This window comes from Emydura macquarii, unplaced genomic scaffold (assembly GCF_026122565.2).
Source record: "Emydura macquarii macquarii isolate MOO-44397 ecotype Brisbane River unplaced genomic scaffold, CSIRO-AGI_Emac_v2 contig_1483, whole genome shotgun sequence".
Lineage (NCBI taxonomy): Eukaryota > Metazoa > Chordata > Testudines > Chelidae > Emydura > Emydura macquarii.
This window is the reverse complement of record NW_027131620.1, coordinates 3921238-3939029: the sequence shown is the minus strand read 5'-3', so window position 1 is coordinate 3939029 and position 17792 is coordinate 3921238. Positions and strand designations below refer to the sequence as shown.

The 17792-nt window shown below is 49.6% G+C and overlaps 1 protein-coding gene across 1 annotated transcript; it reads left to right on the top strand.

The window, feature by feature from the left end:
• Nucleotides 1–11173: 11173 nt before the first annotated feature.
• Nucleotides 11174–14323, top strand: SOX18 (SRY-box transcription factor 18). The gene is made up of 2 exons (XM_067554078.1): nucleotides 11174–11698; nucleotides 12463–14323. The coding sequence occupies exons 1-2, from the start codon at nucleotides 11287–11289 to the stop codon at nucleotides 13311–13313; spliced, it is 1263 nt and encodes a 420-aa protein (XP_067410179.1). The 5' UTR covers nucleotides 11174–11286; the 3' UTR covers nucleotides 13314–14323.
• Nucleotides 14324–17792: the final 3469 nt, after the last annotated feature.

The following is a 17792-nucleotide window of genomic DNA, read 5'->3' as shown; positions in this document are numbered from 1 at the left end:
ATTGGCCTCAGCTGCTCCTGATTGCCCTCTCCTGACCCTGGCTAGGGAATAAAGCCCTGATCATGCCGGGGCTTATATACCTGCCGTCGCATACTCTCCTGCTGCCCTTGCTATATCACAGGTTGTTGAGGGGCTGTAAAAACTGCGGTGCAGATGTTTGGGCTCAGGCTGGAGCCTGGGCTCTGGGACCCTCCCCGCCTTAGGGTCTATGCCACAATTTTACAGCCCTGCAGCCCAAAGTCAGCTGACCAGGGCCAGCCATGGGTCTTTAACTGCAGTGTAGACATACCCTCAGTGACTGGTAGCCCACATAAAATGTGTTAGAGGGTCTTATTGTGGTATGTAACCTATTGCTTAAATCAGTCTCGGTATTAGGTGACTGGAGGATAGCTAATATGATGCCAATTTTTTAAAAAGGCTCCAGAGGTGATCCTGGCAATTACAGGCCGGTAAGCCTAACTTCAACACCTGGCAAATTGATAGAAACTATAGTAAAGAACAGAATTCTCAGACACAGAGATAAACACACTATGTTGGGGAGGAGTCACCATGGCTTTTGTAAAGGAAAATCATGCCTCACCAATCTACTAGAATTCTTTGAAGGACCAACAAGCATGTGGACAAGGGTGATGCAGTGGATATACCATACTTGGACATTCAGAAAGCCCTTGACAAGGTCCCTTGCCACAGACTCTTAAGCAAACTAAGTCATCATGGGATCAGAGGGAAGGTCCTTTCATAGATCAGAAAGTGATTAAAAGATAGGAAACAAAGAGCAGGAATAAAGGGTCAGTTTTCACAGTGGACGGAGGTAAATAGCTGAGTCCCCCAAAGATCTGTCCTGGAACCAGGGCTGGTCAACATATTCATAAATGATTTGGAAACGGGGGTAAACAGTGAGGTGGCAAAATTTGCAGACCCTACAAAATTATTCAAGGTAGTTAAATCCAAAGAGGGCTGCAAAGAGATACAATGGGATCTCACAAAACTGGGTGACTGGGCAACAAAATTCAATGTTGATAAACATAAAGTAATACACATTGGAAAACATAATCCCAACTATTCATATACAATGATGCGGGCTAAACTAGCTGTTACCACTCAAGAAAGAGATCTTGGAGTTATGATGGATAGTTCTCTGTAAACATCTGCTCAATGTGCAGTCAAAAAAGGTAACAGAATGTTAGGAACCATTAGGAAAGGGATAGATAATAAGACAGAAAATATCATAATGACACTATATAAATCCATGGTTCACCCACACCTTGAATACTGCGTGCAGTTCTGGGCACCTCGTCTAAAAAAAGATATATTAGAATTGGAAAAAGTACAGAGAAGGGCAACAACAATGATTAGCATGTAACAGCTTCCATATGAGGAGAGGTTAAAAAGACTGGTCTTTAGAAAAGAGACGACTAAGGGGGGATATGATAGCGGTCTATAAAATCATGAATGGTGTAGAGAAAGTGAATAAGGAAGTGTTATTTACCCCTTCATATCACACATGAACCCAATGAAATTAATAGACTCATAGACTCTAAGGTCAGAAGGGACCAATATGATCATCTAGTCTGACCTCCTGCACAATGCAGGCCACAGAACTTCACCCACCCACTCCTGTAATAAACCTCTAACCTATGACTGAGTTATTAAAGTCCTCAAATCATGGTTTAAAGACTTTAAGATACAGAGAATCCAGGAAGCAGGTTTAAAACAAATATAAGGAAGTATTTCTTCACACAATGCACCATCAACTTGTGGAACTCCTTGCCAGGGGATGTTGTGAAGGGCAAAAATATAACTGGGATCAAAAAAGAACTAGTTAAGTTGATGGAGGGCAGGTCCATCCATGGCTATGAGCCAAGATGGTCAGGGACACAACCCCATGTTCTGGATGTCCCTAAGCATTGACAGCCAGAAGTTGGAACTTGACGACACTGGAAATTGCCCTGTTCTGTGCATTCCCTCTGAAGCTCCGGGCACTGGCTTCTGTTAGATAACAGGATACTGGGCTAAACAGACCATGGTCTGACCCAGCCCGGCCATTCTAATGTTCTCATGTCTCCCTCCAGTGCTGACTGGGCAGGTGTGCACATTATCAAATGCCACCATCTCATTTGGCACCCACCTGCCTTTTGTTGGCTGCCTCAGTGGAGAGCCCGAGGGACAGAACGGACCATGGAGACTCAGCTCCTCTCTTCTCCTCACACATGGTGACGTCAGCTAAGGCCGGGGCACCTGGGCGGGTAATTCATTGGGAAGCCTGCCGCCCCTGCTCTGTAGACAAAGGACTCCACCCTCCAGGGCTGGCAAGCCTTCACTTTTCAACAGCATGAAGGTCACCTAAACACAAAATAGACAAACGGTAACAAAACAACCACACGCAGGGAATGCAGACGACGGAGTAGCAGACAGCAGGGCAGCCCCACAGCCAGCTCAAACCCTCTCTGGGTCTGATTCAAAGCCCATTGGAGTCAGTGGAAAGATTCCCCATTGACTTCAGTGAGTTGGCATCGAGCAATAACTCTCCCTAACCCGCTAAAATAAGCAACGGGGGGGGGGGGGGAGAACATTTCAGAAACAACCCTTCCTGCATGTTTAAAGTGTCCTCAGTAAACTGTGGCCTCTTTGAAGCTTCTCAGAAAAGAGCAAGTGAGAAAGAAATGACCACACAAACCAACTAAACTTACGGTATAATAGTGACCTGATCTAGGAGCCAGGGCGGGGTGATGTTCTGTCCTGAACTTGTCCTGTTGCACCTTGGGCAAAAACGTCCAGCCTTCCGTAGGGAATAGCGGCTTGCCCAGCTGTCCTTGCACAGGAGAACATGGCGACATCAAGTGGACCACACCGAAATGCCCAAACATGGCAAAATGTGGACCTCTTCAAGGGAGGAGAGGATCTAAGTTCTTTGAATTTCATCTGGAGTCACCACCACTGATCACCTTCTCACCATGCAGGGGTTCATCTGTCGGCGTTACCAGACAGGCTACATTTGGGATTCCCCCCAGGCCTCACCCCTGGAAGCAAGGATTGGGGAAGCTACAGAGAACAAAGGTCAGACCAAAAAGGACAAACACACCAGGCCTGGCGTCCCATGCACCCCCCTCGTGAGTGCCCAGCTGACTCTGCTGTCCCACGTTACCACGTCCAGGTGGGCAAACAGATCTCAGCATCTGCAGATCAGGTGAGTCACCCAATGTGTGTGCACCAGTGTAGGCTTTGCGCACACACAATAAGTGGTGGCAACAATTGTACAGGCAGAAATAGGCGTTCAAAATTGGGTGCTGGCTGAAAAGTTCGACCCTCAGAGGTGAGGAGGGCCCAACGCAAGTCAAATGAGTCAAGAGTCAAGTCAAAAGTCCACTCAAGTCAACTGAGTTTCACTTGGGATGAATTTGTCCTCACCTAGCAGGCCGCTTTAGCTGCGTTTCATCTTTTAACTTCTCCACAAGGCTTATAAACAGTCTTGGACTTCTGAGCTCTTTGTTCTCCAGGAAGTGCCTGTCTTTTTAAAGTCTTTCGGAAATATTTGTTTTAGAAAAAGATGAAGTACATATCGCTGAGCAAAACACCAGCAATCACTGCAGGCAACGGGGCTCGCGGAGTCTGCTTGTTCCTCTGGAGCACAGATGTAGGGGATAGACGTGGTGCATGGATTGGGGAAGCAGGGGACAGGAGAGGTACAGGTTGGTGCAGGGGTCAAATGGGTCTAGAGAGGGCTCTGTTAATACACTGCATATTTGCAGTTCCCCAGTTTGTACTCCAGCAGGTCTGGCGATCAGGATCATGGCAGTTCAGCTCCAATGCCTACCCGACTGCAAGCTACATCCTCATTTATATTCACTGCCTTATGCCATGTACAGTATAACCAAACCCTGGTTAGCGCATACTCAGTTAACCGCCCCCTCAATAGAAATCTGCACCATCCAGGACAGCCTTCTGGATTATCCCATGACCCAAGTAGGGGTGCATTAATTCCAGTGTCCTGATAATTAAACTCGGGTAATTCAATCTTACCTAAATCCCCCTAGAGTTATCATTGGCTATATTAATCTTTTTTGCTTCCTGCCGTCGCGTGTTGTGTAGTGTTGTTGTGTGCTGTTAAACAGCTACCGTGTTCTACCCCAGAGGTGGCTGCATTTCAGTGGGGAATGAAATTATCTTTTAGCGTGTAAGCCCTTTGGAGTACAGGCTTTCTATGTCTGTACAGCACCAAGCACAATAAGGCCCTGATTTGTTTGGCCTCTAGGTGCTACTGCAATATAATGTTAAACAATAATTAATTAATTATTAATACACATCCTCCTGTTCAAAGTTTCTTCCATCCAATCAGGGTGTAGAAGCAGTGCTATGTGGCCAGTCCCATACCATGGACTGTGAACAATTGGAGCGAATGATTCATGTAGAAGTTCCTGAACCCGCCCAGAGTCTGAACATTGTCCCAGTTGGTCAGGGAACCCTTACAATGAACCCATTTTCAGGAATCAGGAGTGGCTCCTGAATGATTTTGATACGTCGAATATTGTTCATCTACTGGCAGTGTGGTCCAGCAGACAGGGCATGGAACTCGCATTCAGGAGACCTGCCTTCAGTTCCTAGCTCTGCTTCTGCCATTGCGGGTTGACTTTAGGCCTCGGTTTCCCAATCTGCAAAATGGAGCTAATGACATTTACCTTTCTTGGTACAGTGCTTTGTGATCATTGGTTCCTTGGGCTCCCTCAGCTATCTGTCTGTCTCCACCTGTTGCCTCATTATTAGTCACAGGGGGGAGGGAGGAACTGTCTTTTTGTTCTGTGTTTGTACAGCACCTAGCATGCTGCCGCCATGTTCCATGATTGGGACTCCTAGGCCCTACCTTAAAACAAAGAATGAGTTTGCTCTACAGACCAGCCCAACTGCCAGTGGGCTTACTCACCTGCTTATTCTCCTCCAGCGCATTTTCCCAAAGTCTCTGGAGGTCTCCAAATGCCTTTGGACAAGGCTGGAGGTGCTGGGTCTATTTTTAGAATGGTGGGATCAGAAGTGCAAAAGTGGAGGGGGGATGGGGAAGGGGGAACTTAGGGAAAAAAAAAAAAAACTTTTGTGTTTAAAGTGCGTCTCAGCCACAGAGTCTACATCCCCCGCCAAACTTCCTCTTCTAGGTGTGGTGCTGGAGCGCAGGAATCTATAAAGGGAAACCGGGGCAGCGGAGGGGAGGGGGCAGAGAAATCCAAGAGCCCAATAATAAAAAAAAAAAAGAAAGAAAGCAAGCCCCGTGCAGAGTGACGGCTGTTGGGCTAAGATCCAGCTCGTCAGACGCCAGGCCTGGGGAGGCGGGTGATGGGAGAGGTCACCCAGCTGGCTTTTACAATGATCTTATCTCTGCCCAGGAATATCCAACACTTCCTCTCCGTATGCCGCTGCGAATGCGAACTATGAGAAGCTGGAGGGCCCAGGCAGTTCCCCCCCCAGCAGCTTTCCCTCTCCCTCCCTGGCTGCCTGTCTCTCTGGCGCTGTCTCCCCCCACTTTCAGCCGGGCTTTATTTATGTTCTCCTTCTGGTGCGTGGGAGGTGCCGGGTGTGTATATCTGGAGACACGGGGGCTGGTTGGGGTGGGGGTGGATTCTTTTTTTCCCGGTGAAAGTTAAGAGACTGGAGGAGCGATGGAGCCATTGTGGAGCCAGGGACACAGAATGTGTGTTTATGTCACACCCCAAGCAGGGTGTCTGCTGGGCTCGGCTGATTTACTCTCTCTGGCCTTGGCAAGGGTGGAAGTCGAGGCAGGCATGACATTGCTCATGTAGCTATCCCTGACTGACACACAGCCCGGCGCAGGGCCCCACAGCACCCCACGCTTCAGTCGCTGAGCCTGGACTAAATTGGCTAAGGCAGGCAAAGTTACCATGACCGTGCCTGGCACCATCGGCCGTAGAAAGTTCTTGGTTTGCTTGCTCATGGCTCTCCTCTGTTTGCAGCCCTCCCCTGTCCCGCTTCTCTTCCTTTCCTGCCTTTGTCATATTTCATTTCCCCTCCTGTCTGCCTCCTTCTTCCTTCACCTGTCCTGCCTGCCTTCCTCCTTTCTCTCTCTCTCTGACTCTCAGATCTAGCCAATCTAATAGATGAAAAATGTCGCAATTAGGCATTTTCATTCTTCAGGCTGTTCTCCCACCACCTGGCCTGGGACCACCTGGACAGGTGTACGTGCACACAGCAACACAGAGAGAGAGCGGGACAGATTTTCCAAAGAGCTCAGCGGCGGGCAACGTGTCCCGTCCTCCGCATGCCGAAAAGCTGGCTCGGTATTTCTGGGTTCCCGTCCAGAGAAGAGGGTGTTGGCTGCCCAGACGCAGTCTGATGCTGGACAATACCCTCCTGAAGGTGCGGTTCTCCCATGTGGCAATAAGTAGCAATAACTTATTATGTCCATGCTCCACCCAATGCTGACCGTGAGCAGATGCCTGCCCAGAACAGGTGCAGCACCACCCAAAGCACTTTTGTGGGTTGGGAGTACAGTCACGATGCAACAAACAAAAGGCCTGAGCCGTCATTTTGCTGAGCGCCCCAGTGCAGCCAAGATCATAGCAAGCTGAAATATCTGCGGGCGGGATGGGCTACAAATGGGGTGAGCCCAACATTGCAATGCAAACCACACAGCAGCTCACGTGCTCCGGGGTATTAACATAGCTTGGGAGATCCCGACAGTTTACAGCAACGCTGGGCACGGGCTTACAAAGGCGGTCGTGGGACTTGGAATGACCAATAAAAAGGGTTTCACAACAGACGGAGGATGTAAATCACTGTCTCGAAAGCCACAGAAAAAGGTTGGGTTGTTGCAAGATGGGGTCATGAAACACAGGGCCGGTACAGGAGCCTTCTACTGAGCAAAACCATGGTGCAGGGACTGTGGAAGGCACCAGCGTTTTGGTGAGTACAGAGTTCACTGAACTCACGTATCGGCCCTGCTGTAGCCTTGCAAAGTTTGGTCCTGACCCTGCACCAGTGGGAGCTCTGTGATCGACTTGAATGAACACGGGGTCAGGCCATTTGTGTGTGGTTCGCTATGTTTCACTGAGACAAGTGGGGATGATTGTGCGGCATTGGAGTGAGATTTGAGCTTGTGTTTGGCTGAAATCTCTCTCTGCAGCTAGTAATGTTTTACAATCCATTGGCATGTTTACGGTGCATCGTGGCATGGAAAACAGCCAGGCAGCATCAGTCCCAAAATGCTCCTGACCTGATACCATTGCAACATGGAAATAATAGCACATTGCCCTGCATTGCAGTTACCGAAAGGACAGTAACCCTAGGCAGCACTTGTTCCACTGACAAGCTACTGCATACAGCTCCTGCAGAGGAACGAAATCTCCATTCTAATCTCCAGTCTGCACTGCGGCCCAGTCAGCTAACCATAGGCCTTGTGTATCACTGGGAATCTGCACCAGTTTCAGCCATGGGTGGCCCGGATACCAGTATAGCTGCACCATTGCAAAGTGTATTTAGGCCAATCCACTCTACCCGCAATCGTGCACTGCTGAGCCGGGTTTCAAGCTGTGGTAAGCTCCGCCAGTGCAATGGCTTTGTGGGTCTCTGCTCAGGGTTTCCAACAGGGCTGCTGTGCTAGTCGCCTGGCTATAATCCAGACAAGTCCCCAGTGTAGAAAAGGCCCTGAGTAGCTGTTAGAATATCGAAGGGAAAGTGGCATCTTATTAATAATACAATGAACTCCAGTATGCAGATGAGGATTTCCAAACAGCCCTTATTTACTTCTCGACGCTCACAAAAGCCGAGGGCTAGTTCTGAACATCGGCAAAACAAAAATCTCCACTAGCCTGCTCCTGGCCAGCCAGCAGACCAAGCAAGGAAGATCTAAGTTGAGAGAGAGGAACTGGAAAGTGGAGAACACTTTGCCTCCCTTGGTAGCCCTTTCTCACAGAGGGCAAATACAGATGTCGAGATTCAGCACAGAATCCGCTGTGCCGGCCATGCCTTTGGCAGCCGGTCTCGCTGGGTGTTCCACGACCGTGATATGAGCACACGCAAACGCACACTCGACTCTTAGTGTACAAAGCGGGGGCAATTCCAACTCTCCTCTATGGCTGCGAGACCTGGGTGGCCTACAGAAAACATTTGCGAAACCTGGAACGCCAGCACCAACTCTTTCTCCGGAAGATCCTCAGCATAAAGCAGGAGGGTCACTAATATCCATGTCCTCACTGAGGCCACTAGCTTCAGTGTTGAGGCCCTGATCATCCAGCATCTGCTAAGGTGGAGCAGGAACCGTGCGCGTATGCCTGATGCACGCCTACCAAAACGACTGCCGTATGGCAAACTCACCAAAGGAGAAAGCAAATGGGGGAGGCCAAAAGAAACGCTTTAAAGACACTCTCAGGACTAACATCAAGAGATGTGGCATCCACCTCACGCACTGGGAGACAGTCGCCGGAGACAGGGCAAACTGGCAAAGACTTGTCAGAGAAGGAACGACCCCTTTTGAGGAAAATGGCCTTGCCCTGGTCTCAGAAAAACGCCGGAAAAGGAAGGACGGACAACGGTCATGCAGCAATCGCGGCCCACCTCTGCCTTCCAAAACCATCCGCCAATGAGCCTGCGGCTCACGGATAGGCTAGACACCAAACAACCCACGTAAAACCAAACCGGTGATAGAGATCATCCTCGACTGCGAGAGAGCAGCGACGATTATTTCATGCTCCAAATAGCTTTTGCCTTTAAAATTGACCATACTGCAGCTGGAACCAGCTTGTGCTTTTACTGCATTGGAGCTGTTCTGAAATATCTCCTCGGCTCCCTGGGAGGGCTCCCCTCTCTCAGCCTTTTCTCAACAGGGGAATGGAAACCTCCGCACATTCTTCCCAGCACTGTGCTCCCCGCTAAGCTCCAGCACAGCCGGGATCAGATAGATCCTGCGTTCACAGTCCGAGAGCTTTACTGGGATGCAAAGAACAGAGAGGTTGCGATGGACCTTCCACGCCACCTCTGACCCCAGCCGACCCACATCACTGGCAGCATCATTCTGGATCTGGCTGCCTTTCAGTCAGAAAAAATGCCACCCTGGTGTTCACGTCCATGCCGGGGACTAAACCCCAGACAGAAAGGAGATGATCAGGGATTAGCATGCTCCAAGCATGAAACGCCACCCAGAGGCACCAAGATAAACTGCCAGTTCAAAGGGAGCCTGGGAGTGCACATGGAGGAGGATGCGGGTGTGTTCGGGGTGCAGAGCGAATGCACGTGGATGGATGAGTGTGAAAGCACACATCCTAGGAAAGGTGCTGAAGGCACCGGGGTGCGTGCACCCAGCCAGAGAGGGGCTGGGGTGAATGGCAAGGGGAAGGTGCTGGCTGGAGAGGGGCTGGGGTTGCTTCAGAGATACACAGGCTGCATTTTCACTGCAGGTTGTATATTTTTACCTCACTGAAAACGCTGTAGGGACAGGCATTGGCCATGGACAGGTGGAACATACTGCAGTTCCCCTCTCAGCACTCACCCCTCTGCTCCCATGGCCTGGGCTAAGGGCAGGGCCAGGGTTTTTCTTTCAAAAGGCAACGCAGTAGAGGGGGAGTTTTCTGCAGCTGCCATCTCCAGTCTGAAAGACAATATCTGCTCCTTCAAAAGCGTAATGGACAAACCTCTCGCCCATTAAAGCCAGTGCATGAGAGGGAACAGCAGAGGTGGGGTGCCTGGAAGCTTTCAGGATCTCCTCTATAGTCACTGCTGATTTGTTGTTGCAAAATATTAGCAAGGACCTAGCAGGAAATCTAGTTGGAAACCTCAGTTGTTTCTGTCTCAAGATTGAAGGGTAAATTGAACTTTTTAAAAAAAAAAAAAAAAAAAGCCTTTTGTTTTGTTTAGGGTTAAATGCAGATTGGCTTTTTCAAATCACTTCCAGACACACACAGACCATGGCATGCAACATCCCACCACGGCTCTCTGCTGCGAGCCGTGCTCTTGCACAATACAGTGCCCAGAGCCTGCCTAATGTTCAGTTTCAGATTTCAGGCTGGGGTCTGGGGGATAGTTGCAGACAGAAGGGGTTTGGATGCAGATAGAAGGGGAGAGAACCTTTGCATGGGAACCGGAGTGGTTGGCCGGATGGCAGGGAGCATTCGAGGACAATACATTCAATCCGATCTCTTAGCTCCATTTCCACCCCGCCACCTCCCCGGTCACGTCAGTAAAATACACAATTCACTTTGTGTAGCACCTAGCTGCATGGCTGGCATTTTATTGCACTGGGAAGTGGAGCTTTTCTGCACCACTGCTGCAAAAGGACTGATGCATTTAGATAGCCATGCCTCATTGCACATATAGATGCATGCAGATGAGTAGGGGGTGGGACTAGGTGACCTCCTGAGGTCCCTTCCAACCCTAATATTCCATGATTCTATGATAAGAGGCATGGTCTAGCACCACTTCTAGCTAGGACCCTGTCCAATGACAGCCCCAGCTGTGACCAACCTGTCAAGGAGCCCAGAATCCGCGCCTCAAAAGTACTGAATTGGAAAGGGTGGAAATGAAGTGTTTAAACATGTGAATTTCACCTAAGGAGGGTGAAATTATTCACCCCCCTTCACACACGCACACACAGAGACAGTGCAAACACACATACATACAGAGTCAGTGCAAACACACACAGACACGGTCAGTGCAAACATACCAGTGTCAGTGCAAACACACACACACAGAGACAGTGCAAAGACACATACATACAGAGTCAGTGCAGACACACACCAGTGTCTGTGCAGACACAGACACACACAGTCAGTGCAAACACACGCACAGTCGGTGCAAACACACGCCCACGCACACACGGAGTGCACAGCATCAAGCGGAGCGAGGCGAGGCGAGGCGAAGTCAGACTCATCACCTCCGGGTTTGGGTCCGCCGCGCCGGATCGCAGCCTGCACCGGGGAAGAGACTCCCCCACGCTTCGCACTCACCCTCCGAAGCCGGAGCCTCGCTGACGAACCGCATCGCCGGAAGGGAACCGGCGCGGCCAGACGAGGCTGGAAATTGTCCGCCCCCCCCGCCCCTTCAGCCGCAGCACCCCCCCCCCCCCCCCAGCCCACCCCCTTCCCGATGCAGCCCGGGGCCGCCTCCCCGCCGCTGATTGGCCCAGCGCTGCTATATTTGACCCCTTCCAACTTCGCAGCATCCCAAAAGTTGGCTGGGAGGGGAAGCGAACTTTGCCCGGTTCCTCCCGAAGCAGGCTGCGGTCCCGATCCTGCCGGCCCCGGGATTCTTTTCTCACTGGTCGGTTCTGACACAAAGGGCTGTCCAGCTGGAATGAATATATCTGAGCCTAGCTACTGTAGAGAGGAGATATCTCAACCCAGGGGCGACTGTTCATGGGGACCCCCGGCCGCGCCGGCCTCTGATCCCGGCCTCGCCTACCCGCAGACCCCGGGGGCAGACTCAGCTTCCAGCCGGACCCCCAGCCCCGAGCCCGGCTTTGGATTTCGCCAAAGCGCGGGGGTGGGAGATCCAGGCTCGCTTGGCTCAGCCGCCAGCCGCTCCCCGAGCCCGGAGCCCGGGTATGGATACAGTCCGACCTCGGGCAGAGCCGAGGGGAAGCCGGGGGAGGATTCCAGGATACGCCGCCCCATGAACGCCTTCATGGTCTGGGCGAAGGACGAGAGGAAGCGGCTGGCGCAGCAGAACCCGGACCTGCACAACGCCGTGCTCAGCAAGATGTTGGGTAAGCGGCCAGGCCACCCCCGCTGCAGCCCGAGGGAGCCGGGACCTGGGGCAGGCTGCACCCGCTGGCATCTGGGGCAGGGGCAGCGGGCAGCCGCGGGGCTAGAGACCGGCGCCCCTCCTTGGAACTGGGCCAGGGCAGGCTGCAGCCCCAATGGGAGCTGCGGTAAGGACAAGGCTTGTTAGAGGCTGAGCGGCCGTTGCAGCTGCCCTGGTGGCCGGAGTAGGGCTCCAGCTGGAGCGGCTGCGGTTGCTAACTCTCTGCTGCAATCACCCCTCCACCTCCTTCCTCTCTTGCATTGCAAAGGGAGTTTGCTTCTTTGCTTTCCCATGGGGTTGGGGTTTCTTTTCCTTTTCGGGGTACAGCTTGCACTGTCCCATTGCAGGACTGAGCCGGATGCCTCTACCCCTATATCCAGAAAGAATTCAGCAGAATGTGCGGTTCCTAGTAAAGGGATTGCAATCCTCTCCCCCTGCTTCACTGCAGGGCTGAAGAGTTAAATCCTTATTTTTCTTTGGGGGGGGTATGTGTGTGTGTGGGGGGGGGGGTTGGTATCACTTTCCAGCCCTCTCCCCATAGGTGGGATTAGACCAGAGGTTTGTATGGTGCTGGTTTTTTAATTGCATTCTGGATGTGACCTCCCCACCCAAAAACATGTTCCTGTCTCGTATCTTAAAGGAGTTTATTGTTTGCAAAGGTCGGTGCTTTCTGCTGAGGGGATGCAGGGCTGAGCATTTTTAACGGGGTGTCCTTTCGCCTTCCAGGCCAGTCGTGGAAAGCGTTGAGTGCCAGTGACAAGCGCCCCTTCGTGGAGGAGGCTGAGAGGTTGAGAATTCAGCATCTGCAGGATCACCCCAACTACAAGTACCGCCCAAGGAGGAAGAAGCAAGCCAAGAAAATCAAGAGGATGGAACCCAATATCCTTCTCCACAACCTTTCCCAATCTTGCAGTGACAGCTTCAGCATGAATCATCACAGTGGCAGCCAGCCTGGCCACCACCAGCCTCCCCCACTTAACCACTTCAGAGAACTCCACTCCATGGGGTCGGATATTGAAAACTATGGCTTGCCAACTCCTGAGATGTCTCCCTTGGATGTCTTGGAACAGACCGAGCCAGCGTTTTTCCCTCCTCACATGCAGGATGACTGCAACATGCTGCCCTTTAGAGGTTATCACCCCCATCACCAGCTGGAGTTTCCCCAAGAGAAGCCCCTGGGGCGGGACATGGCACTGCCGTATGCTCAGACCCCGTCACATTTGGCTGATGCTATGAGGACTCCCCATCCATCTAGCATATACTACAACCAAATGTGCGCTGGACCTCAGAATGTCCTGTCTGCCCATCTGGGCCAGCTGTCACCCCCTCCTGAAGCCCATCACGTTGACAGTGTAGATCACTTGAATCAAACTGAGCTTTGGACAGATGTTGACCGCAATGAGTTTGACCAGTATTTGAACATGAGCAGGACTCGTCCTGAAACCTCAGGACTCCCTTACCATGTCTCCCTGTCCAAAGTGACTCCGAGAAGTATTTCCTGTGAGGAGAGCAGTTTGATATCGGCATTGTCTGATGCCAGCAGTGCTGTCTACTATAGCTCCTGCATCACAGGTTAGGTCTGCCCCAACGTACAATGAGCTGACCCTGGAGAACCTATGACCCTACAGTGCAGAGTCTCCTTTAAAAAGAAACGCCATCTTCCTTTAACCATTGAGCTCCATAATATTTAGAGTATCTCATTAAATGCATCGCTTTTTTTTTAAAACATGCTGAAATCACTGTATAACTATATAACACAAATAGATGCATTTTCCAAAGCACAGGGTTAACAGAACCAATAGGTCAGCCTACGGCACTCCATATCTTAACCCTATGCCGTCTGGAAAGTCTGGCAAAGCTTCTTACACATTGTTTTCAGCCGGGTATAGCTGTAACTTCTGAGATCAAGTTGTTCTACCATGTTTTTAGACAAACTACAGTGATTCCTGTCTAAGACAACCGCCAGTGGGACCTGCTCAAATTGACTGTCCAGGAGTTTAATTGAAGGGCAACTTAAATTGCATGGGAAACCTTGGGGATATTTTGAAGTGGTTGTTTTAAGACAGGGTGCCCATTAGGGGTGGTCTTTAGCACAGGTTTCACTGTATTATCAGCAATATATTTTCAGTGGGCAACGAGGCTATATTTTTACTAAGCATTTTTATATAAAAAATTATATTTAATGTGTTTGGGGTTTTTTTTATTATCAAACTTTTTTGTTAAAATAAATCAAAGGATATCCATGAGATCTAAAGCATTTATGTAGCAGGGCTGGATTTTAAAAGAAGAAATATTTTGAGAAGAGGGAATTATGGAATAAATATTGTTGAACAATTGACTAGAATTCTGTACACTCCCTACTCCGCTTTTCCCCCTCCTCCCCAAAATAAAGACTGCACACGTTTTTATTGTCTAGATTTTTATGGAGAGCAAACTGTCCTCTGTTTTGCATACCGGTTAAGTATTAAAACATCTTCCTATAATTATTCCCATCTTGTGTGCTTGTTGTGTGAACACATATTTTCCGCAAATACATGTAGTCCCAACCATTTCCAGATTGTTGTATCACTTGATTCATGTCCTGACAGCCTCGCAATTGTATTAATTTCAATGGTATCACCCGCTAACACTGGGAAGCCTTGTAAAAGCTCTCCAAAGAAAGATATATGAAAAGCGGCTAGTGCTCAGAGACTGTTAGCAGACACAGTTCTCATTGCTGTCTCACCCTCTCTTAAATTTCTCATTTTGTACGTGTGAAAGATATGTTCTATGGGAAAAGCATCTGTGTTCTCAGATAAATGACATTTAATAAAACATGTGATATCCTTCTCGACATTTGTGTGCCTCTGTGTGCTTATTATTTTGCTACCATGGCTGTATGCTATCGTATAGGGCCTGATCTCCACAAGCTTTTCCTCTACCCCCCATTCAAGTCAAAAAGTGCAAGGATGGGGCCCATGAAAGTTGCAAATGGGAAAGACTTCTATCCTGGCCCCTGCAAGCTTGTTCCCTGTAACACATTTTCTGATGCTGTGTTCAGTCTAGTTATAAAATGCTCCAAGCAAGAGAGCTTCCACCAAGAGCCTTCACACCCATTAGAACTTGCTTGCAGATTTTCAGCTTACATGTTCTTTTTTGTTGTTTCAACCCATTGTTATTCTCCTTGGGGTCCCCCCAAAACAGTTCTTACCCCTTCTTTCATATTTTATCCTCCTCACTTTAATTAGTTCTCTTTATTTTTGGTAAATGCAGCATTTGCACCAGAACACTGACAAAGAAAAATACCAATCTGTTGCATAAATTGCTAGCGGCATCTGTTCATTGAACACTGGTTGATTTAAACCAGATTGATTTAGCCCAAACACGGCTACTAAAAAAAAAAAAAAAAAGAATAGAAGAAGGGTTTTTGTTGTTGTTGTTGTTGGCAGGGATTGGCCATTTAGGGGAGATGGATATTTAACAAATGACATTCATTTTCAAGCTTCTCCTAAATCAGACCCACATTAGTGTTAACAGGACTATGTCCTGACCCACTTTTTATGTGAAGTGCTAATATTTGAACTGAGTGTTTGTTCCCATTAAACTACAGAGAGGAACTCCATTGTGTTTCCATATACAGTATGTAAAAAGGGGGGGAGGAGGCAGAGGGGAATACATGGAAAACTGACATCATAGCCTAAACGAGAGGGCTGGCTTTTGGCCACCAGTGGTGTGTCCAGCATGTGCCAGAATCGCCGGCTGAAACAAACAAACAAAAAAGAAGTGGGAAGCCTCCTGTGTGCCGGGACGAACGACTGTGAAAGGAAACAGCCTTATATAGGCTGAATCCCACTCTAGTCCCCAAAAACAGTCTGGAAGGAAAGAGACAAGGGAAAAAAGACAGAAAGATCTGCCTTATTTTCCAGCTCAGAGCTTCCAAGTACCTTGCATATTACCATGTGATCATGTCCTGTGATTAAGAAGAAGAAACGCACACACACAAACCCTCTCCCATCCGCCCTGTCAGGGGAAAGGTAATCGGCAGATGAGATCACAGAGGAAATGCTAGTCATTTTCTACTACAAGAATTCCCTTCTGTCTCCCCCCCGCCACCAACTGTTTTGCAAATTGTGTTAATTCTTTTGCCATCCCCAAGGATAGCTGGATGAGTCTTTGCCTCTGACACTAAAATTATTTGGGTTTTCCCCTCTATTTTCATTGTTAATTGAATGCTGATCACAATGCTAGGGACGCAGGGTAACGTCTTCAATAGTGCCTGGGTGACTTGGGCACTTCTGAAAACGTTACCCAGAATCCTAGCCACAGAAATGGCTCAGTGTGGGTAGCAGATGCGCCGCCGATATGCCCGAACCGTGAGCTGGAGGGGGCATCTCTAGAGGTCAGATAACGATTCAATGTCCATGGCCCATTCAAACCTTGGCTTCTTTACTGAGGTTGCTAATTATCAATGGCTGGCGTTGAGTAGATGACCTGCTTTGTATCCCAGTCCCAGGCCCTCAAGCCGTGCTATCATTTGCCAAAAGAAACTGACTGCCAGATACAGGTTTCTGGTGATGTGTTGCATGTGCGTGAGGTTCTTTTAATCACATAGGTGTTGTTTAAGATGTAGCTGCTTAGCTTCAAAAATACCTGGGCCAGCTAGCCCAGTAGACATAGACTAGACTGGCTGATGTTTGAAGTGTTCCTTCACTCTAGCTCTTGTATTTAACTGGAGAGAGTCCCCAATGGTGGCATGGCTCCAGATCATGTTCTTTTCAGATGGACAAAACCCCTGCCTTTGCACGCTCACACCGAAATTTCACTTAACCGATGTCTCTATAACACACCGAATCAAGCTGAACTGCCCCAGACCTGGGAAGTGTTCAGATCTGGATCCAGACTTTGAAGCTGGGGCCCGTCTCTAATTCTGTTTTTTGGCAGAGCTCACTGTAGAGGAGGCTGGTAGCCGAAGGAAGCAGAGAAGCTGTGTGTGAGGCGACTGCAAACAGCGATATGTGCATGTCACTCCTTCAGAAAAGTCAGAGACATTGTGAACCTAGTTCTCCCTTTTCCCCCTGTTCCTGCAGCCCAGGGCTTTTTTAATTCCTTGGCAATGGCTCACCACTGAAGTTAATGGCTTGACGGGGACCTGCTCTTCGTTAAATATTTCCGCAACAGTGCATGAGAAATCAGAACGTGCATTTCTGCATTTTAATGGCCATTTGAGACATAAAGATGTTTAAATCTCTCCTGCACCATTGCAAAACCACTTAATAATGCCGTCCCCGGGAGCTCCACGCACTTCAACGGAAAGGTCCTTGCAATAAAACAAGCCCTGCTTCCCCTGCGCCGTCTCTCACACACGCTGGGCCAGATTCTCAGCTGGTGTCAGTCTGCCTAGCTCCACTGACTTCCGTGGACATGGCACGTGACTGCAGCTGGAGAGCTGGCCTGCTGTGTCTCTTTTAAGTCCTGACAACAGCTCCTAGTCTGGGGGTGCTCATTGCTGACAAACCCTGAGACTCTGGATTCTGCCCTGATCCAAGCGTGTGGTGTTGGTTTTCTTTAATACCGCTTGCTATGCCCTCGTACCTGTCCATTCTGCTGTTCAAACCTTTCTTTGACCGCCTTCACACAGGTCACGACCAAGCCACTGAGCAACCGAAAGCGATTTGTAAGCGGCATTCTAGCTTGTTACCTCAACAAAGGCCAGCGTCTGGCCAGTATCCCCACCCCATGGGCAATGGCATTTTCCCTCACGACAGGTGTGCAGCTCTGGGAAGGCAGGGGAATGGGGATTTTCTAAGGACGTTAAGTTTCCATGTGGTGGGTCTGTCTGTATTCATAGGGGTGTATTCTCCCTCTACGCCAATCAAAAGGTGTAGCTAAAACCACCACTGCACAGAAAAGAAGCCAGAGTGATTTGCAGTCAGTTAATCCATCCCGTCCCCAGAGTACCGGCTACAGTAGAAGCAGGTCTCCTCGTCCTCCCACATCATCATCTCAGCTGCACAGTTCTCTTCCCCGCACACCTAGCGAGGGAGTTCTCCTGCCTGCACACGCTCCATGGAAGGCTG

Excerpts from the sequence above, each read along its gene's own strand:
- SOX18 (XM_067554078.1), top strand. The coding sequence starts at position 11,287 with ATGAATATATCTGAGCCTAGCTACTGTAGAGAGGAGATATCTCAACCC. Across the intron at positions 11,699-12,462 it reads CGTGCTCAGCAAGATGTTGG|GCCAGTCGTGGAAAGCGTTG; the intron begins GTAAGCGGCCAG and ends TTCGCCTTCCAG.